Source organism: Morone saxatilis, unplaced genomic scaffold (assembly GCF_004916995.1).
Source record: "Morone saxatilis isolate NCDOM2014 unplaced genomic scaffold, NCSU_SB_2.0 Contig15, whole genome shotgun sequence".
Classification (NCBI taxonomy): domain Eukaryota; kingdom Metazoa; phylum Chordata; class Actinopteri; family Moronidae; genus Morone; species Morone saxatilis.
Window position 1 is genome coordinate 11874384 of NW_023339707.1, and position 16918 is coordinate 11891301.

Genomic DNA, 16918 nt, shown 5'->3' on the forward strand with positions numbered 1-16918 from the left:
TATCAGTGCATTTATTGCCGAGTTGTCTGAATCACACAAGAACAGAATTGAGTCACATGTCAGTTTATTACAGCTGACTGAGCACTGTTACAAGGTTTAAAAATGAACTCTAAGGGCTCAGAGCAGGATATCTATCATTGGTTAAGCATATTCTCTAAAGTATCAGTTCACAAATCTAGGATCCAGAGTAGTGACAAAACAGTGCAACAATACAAGATCAAACGCCATCGAACAGAACTCAGTTCCTTATCAGAGGTGTTTGAGACATAGACAGATAAAAATCATTTCAAGATATTTCTCAAACATACAGTTCCTTAAAATATGCAGATAACTAACAAGTAAAATAACCAAACCAAAATCTACTTTTAAAGCATCAAATACTTTTCATAAAAAGATTTATTATGGTACAAAATATTCAGTGGTCCTCAATCACAAAAGCATACTGGTGGTGAATGCAACTCATGAGCCAAAAGAGCTTTTGTGCATGACTGTCGTTATTGAAACAATACAAAGAGCCTTGCTCAGTATTGTGAAAGTGAGTTGAGGGGGAATAATTTGGTACTAATTGAGACAGCATTCTTTGAGTAGAAGCGTCCCTCTGCCACAAGAGGGCAGCGTAACAAAACTAATTTTGGGCTGTCATCATGACTTGGAGATGTCTGAATAATGGGTGTTCATAGTGGTTTGAATGATATAAACTGTCCAAACTGTTTTTTTTACTAACAATAACCTTCAAGTTGTAGGTAGGTTTTCTAATGTGTCTTTGGCTGACATCACAGGAAAGTTAGTAAAGATACAATACAGTACCTTGTAAGGCAAACTGGTGAAAACACAAAATCCTCTGCTACATAAAAACAACCAACAGACTCAGACACATATAAACACAATATAATTATAGGTTGCATTACCAATAATTGGCTGCCTGCAGGCACTGTAAAAGCTGGGCAACAGTTTCCTTCTAGTCCAGTTGGGGCACTGTGCATCTTCTTCTATATGGGCAACTGCAGCAAAAAATCTTCATAACACAGTTGGTTTAGAGATTTACAGACATACAAGGTCGACAAAATGACACTTAACCACGCACACTCACACATAAACCCCTACTATATCAGCTCCATCGCCCCTCAGCCCAACTGTGATCAATATTTAGGAAACATCTAAACAAACAGGATTACTCTTTCAGGAGCTGTTATCTTTGCTACAGTTAAAATGATGTGCAAGTGAGCTGTTAATGACAGGAAAATCTCTCTCTGTGTGCACTTGCATAGAACAGCTCATAAACGATGAGCTAGGCGTGACCGTTTTCTCATCTGCAGATGCTGCCGAGTAACTGGAGTTATTTAAATGTGTATTATCATTACTGACCCATAGACGGAGAAAGGCAGTTGGTTTGTCATAGTATCTAAAATGTCACAACTGAGATTTTGATTTTAAAAAAGTAGAAAAAATGAAGTGTGTTTGTTTGCACTAAAGACTGCAGGTGCAAACACTGTAAACAGGTTAAAATGCCCTAAAATGTGATTACAGTTGAAGCACTCACACAGGTTGAATTTTGAGGTGTCAGTTGAAGTATTAGAGCTGAAAGCATGTGAAAATTTCAGTTTCATGTTTGTTTGTGGTCAGAAGCTATTTGTATGCGAGTGCTGAATGTGGTTAATCAGCTGAAGTGAGGAGATAAAGTCAAACTGTCAATTGCAGCATTAGAAATTACCGATGAAACTTAAGTTAAACGTTGAACAATAAAAGAAAGATAAGTACGAATACTACAAAGTACAAGAGATAGTAGAGTTGGTATGTAAATAGTGGCAGCAGTTTAAATGTCAGTTTAAATCTAAGAGATCAGAAGCAGTTGAGAGGGTTACTTAATGTGAAATCAGTGAGAGAAGTTAAAGGGTCAGTTTTTGTGCAAGTGCTCAACAAAGCTGAGATTTTAGTTTAACTTCCGACTGCCTTTGAATGCTTCATTTCCAGAAGTCAGTGTCACCAGCACAATTATTATCATAGTGTTATTATTAACACATGCATTATAGCTCCTGAAGTTTAAAGCTTCGAATGCAATTCCAGAAAGAAATATCTTAAAAAACTGAACTAATGTTGTTAGGTACAAAGGGTAGTATCAAGATGAAAGTATAGGTATAAAGGGGATAAAGAGGAAAATAAAATGGCCATATTGTCGGTGAGGGGAAAAAAATGGAAGAAAGATATCCAAAAATCTGAACAGAAGCACAGATGTCCTGAATGAGCTATATGTTTTGAAGTTTTGAATGGTGACTCTATTTGAAAGTAGTAGACGGATAAAAAAGCGTCTAGAACATTAATAATAAAGATATAAATACTTGAATACGAGTGTCCATCACCAAAAGCGAGCACACCAGTTATACCTTCAAATGCTAGCGCATGCCGTACAATCTACAGTAATCTTGTTGGGCCAAGAGATACTACAGAATCACTTGCTGCTTTTTGGCTTTGAGGAGCAGATTACACATCGTGTCACAGAAGCAGGCTGCCATTAAGTGGTTGCTTGTTATCTTAAGTTTCTGGCAGTTAACAGTCAGAGGAAATGTCATGCAGCGTAATCACAACTTGGCCCAAAGTGCATATCAGTGAGTACAGGTTTACAGATACAGGTAAAGGCTTCCAGTGAAATCAGGTGAAAAGTATTTCTTCATGGCATATGTGCTTCCATTAATGTCATCACGGAAAAACAATAGTTGAAGACTAAAAGGATTTTCTAGATCAACTGCATAGGTTAGTTAGTGAAAAGTTGCTGCAAAGTGAATGCAGTTTGGTGTTGGATTAGAAAACAGATTTAGATTATGTTTTATAAATTTATGGTTGCAAAGCTGCTAGTATTAAAATGTGCTGGATGATGTATGTACGGGATTATCTTCGGTTTGGATTCATGTACCTCTGATAAGAACAGGAATAGGGGATAAAATATTTTGCACTAAAATTTTGGCTTTTTAAAAGTTCAGCATAATCATCTATTCACCAACATCCCAACTACTGTTTGTTCTTAGACATCTTAGGCAGGTCATAACCTCCTCGGCCCGTGTTACTTTCCAGCTGAAATTAAGGGTCACTTGAGGCCCCGACTTTAAGCTTGAGTCCAAGGTCCAAGGTATGCAGGCCTATGGCAAGTTATGAGCATGCTGATTCAAGATCGAAGGCCTTCCCTGGGTTTCATTCCTACACAGCGCCGTTCTGTAGGCGGTCGGGGGTGAAGCAGCCGTTGGTCTTACAGCTGCTTTCAGCTCTCTTGTCCCGGGTCAGTTTGTTCCTGGCCTTCCAGCGCTGAGCCAGCGGCTCCAAGAACAGGGAGAGGGAGGAGAGCAGATAGCAGAGCCCAGCCAGGTAGAAAGAACAGTCGTAAGTCTGAGTGTAGTCGTACAGGAACCCTGCAAAACACAAACAACACAGGGACACTCCTAGAGTCTGTCTATTTATTGGTGAATACACTGAGCATGTTTAATTTATGGTAACATAACTTCTATATATCATGTAGAGACGAGTTGAGGAGGAAGAAGGCTGAAAGTGCTTTATTAGTGTATTAGTGTTTTATTTTTAACATTTCTTTCTATTTGTGTGTATAAATCGTAAAAACAATATATAACTCTAACAATATTAGAATATGTATCATTAATGATTTTTTTATTTCTATAAGTGCTTATGTAATTTTTCTTGTTTTTTGGCTTCTTAGAGACTTTATACTTAGTTAAATTGTCAGAATGATAAGTCGGACTTGTAAGTTAGGTAGCCTAACCTTTCTAACAAGGCACACTTTATAAAGCATTTGTAAGATGTAGCTAATTGTTTTATAATGGCCAATGACAGATCATTATTAGTCCATTAATAAGAACAACCTTTGGGTTGCCAGGTTGTAAAAAAAATCCTTATGGCCTTCTAGCAAAACAGTTGTTTTATTTGTTTATCTCTTTATTTCAAAAGGACCTCACTTCTTTATTTATTACTTATTAACATTTAACTGTAGATTTGATTACAGCTTATAACACCTTTATAAAGCATTAATAAATTATTTAACAATTAATTAACCAATAATGAAGCTGTTAATTACAACAAAACCCTTTACAAAAGTTTCCTTAGCGGAAGGTGGTGGTTGGCCCAGAAAATACCCTTTGAGGACACTTATGTTGTCCATCAATTTAAAGTGGTGTTTTTCCCGATAATGGATATTTAACATGTTTAAAGTAAACCCTTTATGTTTCACATTTGACATATTCACATTACAGCACGGCGAGGGATCACCTTTTTATTATGCATGACCTCAGTGTAAACTATACTGCAGGTGACTCATAACTTCCTGTGTTTCTGTGTTAGTTTTCTTTGCATAAGCCACTCTGACATTTTACTTCACACAAGTGAACCTTGAGCCAGAAAATAAGCAGGTATGACCACAATAAAGCCACGGCTGAGCCAGTTAACAGACAGTTGGCTATCGTGAGGAGATGGACCAACAACAAGAATGTTATCACGCCCTGTGGCCTAAAGGAGGGATCATAGTTTGCTTAACGTCAGTTTCTTAGTTGAACTGCAGGGATGGTAAACAGAGCCACATGCTATTTCCGTATTACCCTAAAGGGGGCCATTAGTCACATTCCAACCCAGAAATACATAAGCTACATAGAGGGGATTGCCTAACACAGTGGGCAGGGACCATGTCATTCGCTTAAGGGGTCCCCACCCTCCACAATTTTAACTAGGGCTAAATGTTACCTGTAAGGACATATTCACAGAAAAAAAAAAAGGATGAATATTTGATTATCACAATAAGATTTGCTGTGTTTTTCTGTGCAGTTCACAAAGTGAGTCAAACCCAGCCATGAACACAACACTGTTTTTCTAAAGGTCTGACTTGACTGGCTTGTAGGCAGGATGAAATTTGACCCAGTAACCCCTGCATGTATTTTTGTCAAAGCAACTCCAAAAACCCAGTCTGCATTGAGGGCGGCACTAACTGTAGGTTGTTTTTCTCCTTTACGTTTCAGTTTTCACACTCCTTAGTAACAGCATGCACAAAGACAGGCACACACACACTTGGGGGCTCTGCAAGGAATTCAGGGCCCCATGAAAATATGTGCACCCCCCAAAAAAATATACGTTCATAAGAAAGGCTTATCAACCCCTGCACTGATCCCCCCCTCACCCCTCACCCCTCACTCCCTACCCCCCAACACTCATTCACTCTTTTATGGACACACACACACAATAACACACAGAAACATGTGAACAAACTTCACCTTGCCCTCTGTGGCACAAATCACTTTTGATCAGTAATGTCACAGCTAATGCTCCCATGCACATGTAGTGTATATGTATGTGTTTGTTATTTATGCAGGAAAAGTGGGTTAACACATATCTGACTCCTGAGGGTTTTCCATGACATGATCAACTTACCTGCTAGAGGAGGCCCTGTGAGGCAACCCAGGCCGACAAAGAACATGGAGAAGCCCATGGAGTTGTTGAGCTTCTCCGACCCCACGAGATCTACCTGCAGGCAGAATAAAACATTCAGACACGCCGGCTTGTAACTGCCATTTTCATTCTTATTTGCATTTTACAATGTGAAGATAACATTTCCCAGACCATAAAATCATGCTAAATGAATAGCTACTAGGAAGCTGAAAACATTTTACAACCAGTATGATGTAAAAAAGAACAAAAAAACAAAACAGTTTAAGTCCAAAACGATGGATTACTTAAAATATCTGCAAGTTACTTTATACACGTCATGTCATGAAAGGAATGAAAACCGACTTGAGACAACTTCAAACACTATAAAATACGGTAAGTTTTGGAAAATGTGTGTGTATTTTTGAAATAAATTATCTAAAACATGACAAAAACACAAACTCTGTGTTTTAATATCTGAATAAGTCATCACAACATAAACTGAAAGGAAAAAAACCAAACACATTTAACCAGGCCGGTTGTCCCTGAGCAGTGCCTTTGCACGGCATGGACGTGGGATTTGTTAAAGTAATGTAAAAAATAAAGATAAATGAGCTAATTAACTTTAGTAAGCTGGTTATCTAATGCAAATTTTACTCAATGATCAGAATCCTGCATCCTGTTTGCATATCCTGCGTGTGTCAGTCATTGGGGGAGCAGTATGTGAATCCCACCTAACCCGGTAAATAAGACGTGATTGTACTTCAGCAGAGAGCAAACAATATGTTAAGTGCAAATGTCCCTGCCTCCAGGATCTCAGCTTTTTTTTTCTTTTAGACCGAGTTTTAAAGTGTCAGACCAGAGCTGCATGACCACCCTGCCAGAAATCGTGTAAGTGTCGTATCGGTGTGGGGGAGGCTTTGAGACAAGGGGTACATAGCTACAGTGGGTTGAACAAATGCTAATACAGCATGCCATAGTCAGGATGCTTAAGTCAAGGCTACAAGCTAACTTTTTGGGGCTATTAGTTTAAAACATTCAATGCTGTGACATGGGAATAAAAACCTCACTGAGAGCTAGCCCCACAAAAGTGTGCTAAATGCAAAACCAGACAAAAAACGGTTATAACAGAATATAGTATATTTCACTGCTTTTCAAACATTACTTCAGATGCAACAGAAAACATTAATAACTGAGATTTTGTTGTTGTCGAGTTCTAACTTCTGTGCTGAAATACCTGTCAACCAATTTGGAAGAGACTCAGGTTCCAGGCGTTTGGTTTGAAACTTATTTTGTTCATATTTGTATTACAGATGGCACTTTAAAAAGAAAAAAAATTTTCAGGAAACAGATTTTCTTCAGCAGGCCGAGACAAGTGTTAATACAGTTTTTTATTTAACCGAAGAAGAAAAATGGTTTGACTAGTCTTCCATTCACATTGAGGAAAAAAAACACTGATCACACATTAACACCTAGAGGCATTTCCCGGCCTTTGTGACCACACCATCACCAAGTGAAAACACACCACATACTGTACATCCGTTTTCAGGTGTGACATGAACCGACGTTACTGGATACTCGCTGACTTAATAGGATGTTCCACCCATAAAAGACATTTGGGAAACATCTCCAACGCTCGGCTTAAAGGATACCTCTCCCTTTCAGTGCGTGACATGATGATGTAATTAAACCACTTTTACATGGTGCAAAAGTCCCCATACACAAATACAGTTATTGTGAATTCGCCAGATTAGAGAGTCTGATACTGCAGGGGTCTCGCATGGTAAATAAACTACAGGTTTATAACATAGTGAGAGTGACGCTGGTTAGATTTGTGAAAAGTCAAATATATTGAGATTGATTCTGCAACATTCACCTGCTTTCATTCATCTTTATAAAATTTTTAAACAGAGCTACTTTTACTCTCTGTCCTGCAAGGTATCATGATGAAGAAACCATGACGGTATTTTGTTCTGTTACACAATTTTATCATTTTTATTATTTTATTTTATTATTACTATTTGAGACATTTCTTAGACCTTTGATTTCATTTCCTGATGAAAGTGATGTAACAGATTATTTTATGGGTCTGTAATTTCCTAACAATTTGATTGCAAGTTCCCTGGAAAGAATGATGTAATTTGGAACTCTACCATAATATATTGTACAGAGTGTCAGACGTCCACCATGTTTACTGTCATTAAAATGAACAGACATTTCTGATAACTGGCTGCTAGAAAATAACTCTATACAGCTCTCTCAACTCAGTATTTGTATTCTGTTGGAGCACTAGAGCTCATTAATACTTTGCATCAGCAGTTTATGTTTAATTCTTAAAATGCATTAGGAAACACGTTGTGCTTCTCTGCACCAGCCATGACTTTGTGGCGAGAACACTTTCCATTTGTCGATGCATCACTAAATATGATTTATTAATCACCACACCCTCTGATCTATAATCAGAGGGTGTGGCCAGCCCTACGGCACTTAGTGCTGTTGCACCTACGTGAGCCAAAATATCAGGTGCACCTGGAGCTGCCACTCAGTCTGCCAAAAACCTATTGTCTGAAAACAAATCTGTTCAGTTTATCTGCTGTGAGCTGAACAAATGACTACTGATTACAGTAGCAATAAATTGCAATAGATATTTTGGATTTACCAACTGAATTCCATCTCCCTACAATAAGTACCAAATTAGCCTGCTCAGTCCATTCCTACAAAAAAAGTTCAGATATTTTCTCGGAAATTCTATAAAACTATGAGACCTGTAAGGTTAAGCAATACTGAACATTATAACCCTACTAGTAATAGTACACATGCATGCCCATATTCAAATAGGATGGACTCCTTACTAAAACAGGCAGCAGCAGAGCCATGTATCCACCACAGAAGATGGCAAAGAAGATGGCATAAACCATCAGCAGGATGTAGGAGGTTGCCAGTGGGGAGAGCAGGTTGACTAGGCCACAGAGGATCAGGTAGGCCTTGTGGTAGTGGTATTTATGGAACAGGTTCCTGTCTGTCACCCAGCCCGAGGCCAGCTGGGCAATGGTCTCTGTGATACCTGCAACAGAGGCGGAAAGGTGGTTTGAATAGGTGGATGAGAAACAGGGACAGAGTGAAGAGTGAACAACGGTGGTAAAAGTGAGATTCACATAATTTTACTGTAAGGTGAGAACGAGTTTCAGTAAAAACCTGCAGCTTTCGCAGTTCGATGATTTGATATGGCAGTTACTATTATAGATAGGATGTTGGTGATACTACAGATACATTTATACATTTTATTCTTTAATTGTCTTATCATTTGTTTTTAAATGTATGTACCCAGCTTCTAGGAAAGCAGTACTGATACTGAGTGGATTATCCTAGTTAAAGAAAGTAAAGTAAGATGTTTTTAACTGTTTCTTAAAGGCAGGAATAAGAGAAGAGAGGCAGACTGGGGAATGCATACAATAAAATATTCAGGTAGTAACAGGAAGCTGCTCTTTGGTAATGGAGTTTTTGATGGAATCCAAAAGACAACAAGAGCAACTCTTCACCTTTAGATAAAAATGTCTTCAATAATCAAGAAGGTTCAGATTTAACCTTTTATTCTGTTAGCTTCGTAGGGTTCACAGATGCATTAAAGAGTTGTGAGCATGCTAGCATTTAGCTCAAAGCACTGCCGACAGTCTCCCAGAGCTTCTAACATGGCTGTAGACCCTTAGTCGTTGTAATTTTGATGAATCCGCCATTTAAGTTCCACATACTTTCAACCATCACGGTTGGTGTGTCATCGCTCCATTTAATCTCCATTCACCTACTTCGACATCTTGCCGCCCCCTCCAATCTAAGATAATTTAATGCAGATGTTTCCTGAACTATGAAATTCATAAAACACTGATAGAGCAGACCACAGTGGTCAGAGGCTGACAGTCCTGACTGCATAAAGACTACAAAAAGAGTTTAATGCCAAAGTCAGCCACTGTACATTGTAGTTCACCTGCATCTAAGGAAATCTCTAAAGGCATCAACCCAAAGTTACACCAAAGACCTGTGAGCATACCCAATCCTGTTCCTTTAAAATGCAGTAATCTTATGCTTAAAAAAAGGAGTTGTAGTGTGCGTGTGTGTGTGTGTGTGTGTGTGGGTGTGTGTTTAGGTGGGGAAAAGAAAGCATGTGAGGGAAGAACGACACTGCAGCAAAACTAGACAGGCCTGCATTATTTTTAATGTCACGTCTATTTCAAATTTTTCCTGTTCTCTGTAACAAATATATTTCAGACACAACGTATCTATTTGTTTACAGCTGTATAACACTGGTACCACCCACGCAAACTACTCATTATGCACTCCATCCCATCTGATTGATTGTTTGCTCCAGTCGGGTATGATGACTGGGCAGATATGTGCTGCTCTCTGCTGAGGTCAACTGGAACACGATAGGCAGTGCGGAAACTGCAGTGGCGTATTGACCGTCGCAGGAATAGCTACAAGCAGGCAGCGCTGAGCCATTGATCAATGAAACAAACTGGTTCTATGCAGATCAGAGTTACCCATCCTTTGCTTAGCCTCAGCACCACAACTGCACAGGCTGCAGCCACTGAGACACTCAGCTTGAACAGATGACAATGCTGCTGAATATGGATGGCTTTGCATACATTGGTGTGCATTACCACGTGTGCATGTTAACTTTTATTGTGAATAAAGATTGCATTAATCTACATAAATTAACATGGGGATGTAATTAATGATGATCAGGTACATCTTCACTTTTCGAGGCTTTGAATGAAGTTCAAATGAATAAACAATTGAATGCCGTGTCAGTGAACACCTCTGCTTTCCTTACATAACAGAATCTGGAGCCTTGTGCTCCTCCAAGGTTAGAAAGATGACATGAGGCAGCTGTGGTGTGTTTATGTGTCCTCCTCTAGTGACCCAAGACAGTGTCCCGGGGTGTCCCCTGCTTGCATACAGACGAGTTGTGAGTTTGTTTGTGTGTTTTAGCCTCAGCAGGTTGGTCCAGGCCTGCAGCTGTTCCTATCCAAATTAAACACAGTGCGGTTTAAATTTGGCCTCTCCAAGTAGCACCTTAAGCCAACTGCATCAGACATTAGCTCTGTACATTTCTGCCCATAGCACTGCCAGGTATGAAAGGTGTATGTGAATCTCTGGGCATTAACAGACCATGTGCGAGTTGCAAGGCATGGAAAGATGCCATTCCTTTTGCTTCAAAGAGGGACATTTTGTCACTACATTAAAGCAAAGGGTTATAAAAGGCATGTTGGTTTTCCCAGCTTTTCTGAGGTTGCAGTTGGCTTGTCTTGCCTCTTCTTTTGTGCGTATTGCCGCCTCAGTGCTCCTCTGCTAAGTATCAGCCACTTTAGAACTGGACTCAAACAAAATTGGGAGCCCCTCTTGTCACCACGCCAGCAAATTTACTCAGTTAGCTGTTGCTTAGCGACTTCATTTAGCTCCAGTGTTGGTGGCTGAGGGTTGACGAACAGACTGACCCGGACGATAGTGGCCTCCCTCCCTCAGCTGAGTCAATGGGCCTCTATGACAAGCGCTGGGTCTGGAAAAGAGGGACAGCAGGACACTGGCATGGCGGCTTTTTGGTGTGGGTAGCACCCCATTTCTCCAGCTCTGTGTCTTTTTCTCTCTCCTTACAGGCCACATGACCAGAAAATGTGACAGAACAAACGTGTCTGAGTGAAAAGAATCTGTCAGTCTTGCTGCTTGTTGGCACGGACTGCTGGCACAAAGCTCATAAGTAACCTCACAGACCATCAGAAAAAACTCAGACACCTCTATCCTTTTTGTACAGATTGGTTTAAGAGTCCATAAAGCATACCTGTCAATAATTGGAATGTATCATGTGTAATTTTATACAATGTTTTTTGATTCCAGTCTAGTTTTGGCTATATGCACAAATGTTTTCATCCCAGCTGTTTTTTGTGTTTTCTTTTTTTCATTTCCCCTCATTTTCTCTACTTCTTTCTTCTTTTCTTTTACTTTAAAATTACAATTAGTTTTTTTCAAAAAGCTCAAAATGCATCACTGAAACAGTCTTTCAGGCAATCTAAAACCATTTCTTCAAAATAATTGAAGAATAATTCAAACAATTATTTCACATAGAAGAGATAAAAAATGTAAGAAATGTAATTTAAATGTCAGCACTTGTGTATGACAGCAGCTTCTCTCCCTTTATTACATCCTAAAGTAGGGATGGGAATTGATACCAATGCCATTATTGACTATCCTTAGCCCTCCGATCCTTCATGGATTCCCTTATTGATTCCTGATGAATTTTCTGTGTGGAAAAAATTAGGCTTCCACAGGTTCAGTGTTCAGGTTTCAGTGTCAACATTATTGTTAGGTCTGCATCTGCCTCAGGTGTGCAAAAGCTCCACTGTTAAAACTCTGTTTACTTTAAAATCAGTTCTAAACTGCCCAGTTGTGAAGCAGTGGCATTCGTGTGTAGAGTGTCTAATGCATGGCAACAATTGTAATTTAGGCTCATGATGTATAGAAGACATTATAACGAGCACTTCTTCATAAAATGAAACCACACTTTGGGCCGTTTCTTCCTCTCCGCTATAGCAATTTCTTGACGTCACTGTTTTGCAATGTGCAACTGTCAGAAAAAACATACAGAAATTGATACAATTCTAATGGATCAGACCATTGAGAACTGGTTCCTTGGAACTGGGTCTTGATCCCTATCCTAAAGTAAGTGTTAACAGATGTGTTTCAGACCATGTAACTGTCATTATTCTTATTTAAAAGACACCTTTCATCAAAGGTGATACAATATCTGTCTGCTGAGGACTGATTACCAAGAGATGGATTACAACAGAAGCATGTAACACATCAATGCAAAACCCCATCTGGAACATTTCAATTATTCACAAAGCCTGACCAAACACCCTTAAAGAATTACATGCACATGTGGTCAAAATGTTAATGCTGTTTTCTGTTCATATGCAGAGGCCTCATCAATGGCATACTGCTGAACCCACCCGCCCTGGCCAGTAGACCAAAGTTCAGCTTTTATGTAAGCACATTCATTACATAAGACTGCAGAGTCTGAGCAGCTCACAAATAATTAATGCCTAGAAGTTGACTGAGGACTTTTTTTTATATTGCTTCTTAAACCCAGTGTTAAAGAAACCTAAACCTCCATCCTTTCAGTCAATGTGAAATCCCTGATGGAAGCCCCATTTAAAGACAAACGGCAGCAATCAACTGTGTGTTCAATCAGCTGTCTGTCAGATTTATAAAGAGCGTCAGGTTTATCATTTGTCTTTACACTTTATCCAAATTTCAGTCAAACACATAACTGGTTTCTAAACTAGAAGATGAGAATAGGTGAGTGGTGGAATGAGGAGTCAGACACCACACTTGGATGCATTGTACTTTTAGTTTTGTATGTTATAAAATCCCCAACTCTGAGATTAAAATGATGTTTTGTTATAAAGTCAATGTGCAGTTTTTCCAGATTTAAAATTACAGCTGTGAGGCCGCTAATGATAACTTCTTTTAGAAGGACATGCTTTGACAACTCTGTCGTTGGCTGCTGAGTTAATTCTGTTCTATATATGTCAAATGATTACCTGAATGATGGCTAGAAGCTGAACAATTTAGGTTTTAACAATAACTCTTTTTAGTTAGTGTTGCTGAAATTTCATCTTCAGGATCCTCCACTTTAGAGTAACTTAAAGAGATGTTTGAGCCCCAACTCAACTAGTACCCACTTTAGGAACCATCATTATAGTTTAATTATTTGCTTTATTAAAGATGTTCAAAATATTTATAAAAATATAATTTTAAAAATAAACACTTATTGTCTTGTCATCACAATGACTGTTAAATTATGGATTTCTAGCACAAATATGGAGTTGTCCATATCCATCATTAATAAATGAAATTGTTTTTATTTGATTAAACAAACAAGATGTAATGTTTTAAAGGTAGGGTAGGCAATCCTGTTCAGAAGCACGTTTTGTTATACTGGGTGAAATGGTCCCTCTGTTGTCAGAGGAATCAATTCGTTATGTCTTCAGAAAAAAGAACGGAGAAAATCAGAGCTTCTCTGTCAGCTGCAGGACTGAGAAAACTTTGGACCAATCCGTGCCCTTCGGTCCGAAGAGCAACAACCAAGCAGATGCCTTAATGTCTAGTTCTGCACTCCCACCCCCCTCTGTCCTGCCCTGCTGCACGCCGCACGATGTAGCTGTTGCCGGAAAACAAACAGCCACTTCTCAGCAGAAACGCCAGAGTTACAGAGCGAACAGGTTTCATGCTAAATTCTGAGAAATAACTGAGAAAGTACCGCTTCCACGGTTACTTGTAACGGCTGCCCCGAGAAAAAGGCAAAGAAAAGAAAGCCGGGGAATGAAAAGGCAAGCTAACAAAAAGGCTGCTGGATAAAGCAAGAAGGTCAAACCAGAGTCAACATCAGTGTAGCTTTTGAGCGGTGGAGACAACTGAGGGATCAGCCGAGGTTCGCCTCTTTCCTGCCTGGACAGGTATTTATTTATTTTGGTTTTGGGATGATTTGGTTATTTTCATGAAATATGTAACTTTGTATAGCGTAATGCTAATATTTATGCGTCTCTGTTAGTTTAAAACGGGTCCGGTGACGGCTAGTATTGAAAATATTATATTATATTGAATTTTTAAGATAATTACTCTACCATAGTCGTCAGTGTCTGCATTATTATTGTGATAAAAAGACGTATATATTGGCTTTTACGTTTTACAACTGCGGTGATGTAACGTTAGCTTAACGTTAACGTGCCAGTTTGTACAGCTGAAAGGATCTACAATAATTCATCAGTAACAATACTGATAATGAATTAGAATGTTTATGTATTATTTTAAGCACAAAATATAGATTTCCTCTGGTTCCAGCATCTCAAATAAAAGGATTTTCAGAATATAGTTATATATGTGTGCTTACGTCTGTTAACAAAATAAGAGGACGTCTCTTTGGGCCATAAGAAGTTGTGATGGGCATTTGACTAAATGATTAATTGAGAAAATAGTTGATGAGTGAGTCAATTAAATCAATAATGAAAATAACCTAGCCTTGGAATACACATTATAAAATATGATTATGTAACATAAGATCAAGTCACTAATGAGTATTACATTCATAATATAAATCCCTAAAGGAATATGTGATTTTTTTTTTTCTGTCAGATTAATGAAGACAGAAAATAGAGGCATGTATCCCTCTTAATTAATCTAATTTATGGATCCTCTTAATGATATGTGGAATCTAATAATGATGAGTGATCAGTCGCTGCTCTTCATTTGTTACCCTACATCTTGAGAAAACACCGATAACATCGGTCTATTACAGTATGATACACCCAATAACACTCCCTGTCAATGATGACCACTCGGCTGCTGGACTCAGTGGATGCTCAATTACAGGAAATCTTAAATATCCGCACAAAAACTGCAGGTTCAGTCTCTTAACAACAAACTGATTGGAAAGCCACTATGTTATCAAGTTAGCGTGTAGTCAGATTCAAGCTTAATTGGAATAAATGCTGATTGTTCTCATCAATATCAGCTTTGCAGTCTGTAATTAACAGCTGTAAACAAGCTGAGTGTGTTGAGTTAATGAGGCGTGAGCACCGGGGGAAGCTGAGGGAGTATAGACTGCTGAGAGATGACCTGCACTGCAATAAACACACTGCAAAACGCTGCAGAGAGAGGCATGACATCGAACCAGGGCGACTAAATGCTTCCTACATGCAGGAAGCACTCACTCACTCACTCACTCACTACTGGTAACACAGACATAAAGTGGGCAAGTAAATTATTCCTGAAAAGCACACACCAATTAAAATCTCAAAACTAAATGAGATCTAAAAAGATAAAGAAAACAAGTGCATGTTTGAAATGTGATTTCACGTGGCACACGAGTAGGAGATTTATTGCATAATAAATGCATAAACCCTACAAGACATTTAATAGTTCCTGCAATAACAGATTTCTGCAAAAACAACACCGACATATCTCCCCTTTTCAACTCTATATAGTGGACATTTTTGCAAAGAGCTGCTTATTTACACATCCAGCAGACACGGTGCAACATAAGCATTCGGTTTCTGGTCCAAGGCTAATATTTACTCTCTTTTAGCTCTGTTTTTGGTCTCCACCCACTCCTGAGGGAAATATTTGCTATCTTCAGCTGCTAAATGCTCCACTGTGTTCACCAGCTAGCTACTGGCTAACTTTGTCTGTGTGTCTGCATTTCAGGTGCTGAGCAGGAAGTGTACAGCTGCCTGATGTGGACAAAAATGGCACGTTGAGATGATCCAAAACAGTAAAGTTGTGGACCACAAAACCAAAACAAGGAACTGAAAGATGCTATGAAACTCTTATAATTAGTTTTTTTTTCTTTTCACATCACACACAGTCATTTCCGTTCCATCCATCCATTGTTACTTTAGAAATATTGATTATAGCTGCTTTCCAGACATTTTAAAGGCACAGTTATATTTAACATGTATATGTGATAATTTAAAGGAACACCCAACACAATCCTCCTATCCTCTGGGACCCTCTCCATTCTCTCATACATGTCCGATTGATTTACATCATTGTCATTCTCAATGACCCCTTGTATGCAGTATGAAATTTACATTTGTCATGTTTCTCCACTCATTCATCAGCTTTCTCCTTTAATTTGTCACCCGTTTGTATGTTTTTCAATACTCTGTTACAGGAGTTTTGATCATTTCCCACCAACAACAGAGTGAATACTTAGCTTGAAAATCTAAAATTCAACATGCCAAAGAATATGAAGCAAGCCAATCTGGACTAATTTTCAGAAAATTATTTAAATCTAGCAATTACCAATAAAGACAGGTGTAAAAAAAACTATCATAGGGTCAGAGGTAGAGGGCTCGTCCACTAATTAGAAGGTTGATGATTCGATCCCCGGCTCCTCCGGTTGCATGTTGAAGTGTCCTCGAGCAAGATACTGAACCTCAAATTGCTCCTGATGCTTTGTTATCGGAGTGTGTGTGTGTTAATGGGTGAATGCGGCAAGTAGGGTAAAGTGCTTTGAGTGGTCGGAAAGACTAAGAAGGCGCTATATAAATCCAGTCCATTTACCATTTACAATCAAAAAGTCAACACTGTGGGAGGCTAAATGTGTGGGAAGTGTCTGAATCTACTTTTATTTCACTACTTTGTAGGACTGACTCTAATCAGAGGTAGTGAGCAGGAGAAAATACACTTTGTTGTCCTTGAGCAAGACATGTAATATGATTTTAAACTCAGCAGTATTTCTGAAGAGTCGTCTGGTCCTTTGTACCCACTTTCAGGCCATTTTCACCTCAGATATCTCCAAACTGATCTACATTTGTCCTTGTACCCCCATTTGACAAGATCTTGCCCCAGAAACTCTCATCTCAGGAGATATTTACTGAAGATGATGAATTTTTCATTCTGAAGGTGCAGAGATAGCATTGGGGAGAGTGAAATAACACTGTAATACTTTATT

At 38.8% G+C, this 16918-nt stretch overlaps 1 protein-coding gene across 1 annotated transcript in view; it reads right to left on the reverse strand.

Annotated features, from left to right (window-relative positions):
• The window catches only part of slc16a4 (solute carrier family 16 member 4), a gene marked incomplete in the record, with an annotated part of 29946 nt that continues 13028 nt past the window's right edge, over window positions 1–16918 (reverse strand). Inside the window, 3 exon segments of the mRNA XM_035656149.1 lie at window positions 1–3398; window positions 5416–5509; window positions 8262–8473. Of these exon segments, the coding sequence (XP_035512042.1) occupies window positions 3190–3398; window positions 5416–5509; window positions 8262–8473 (515 nt within the window).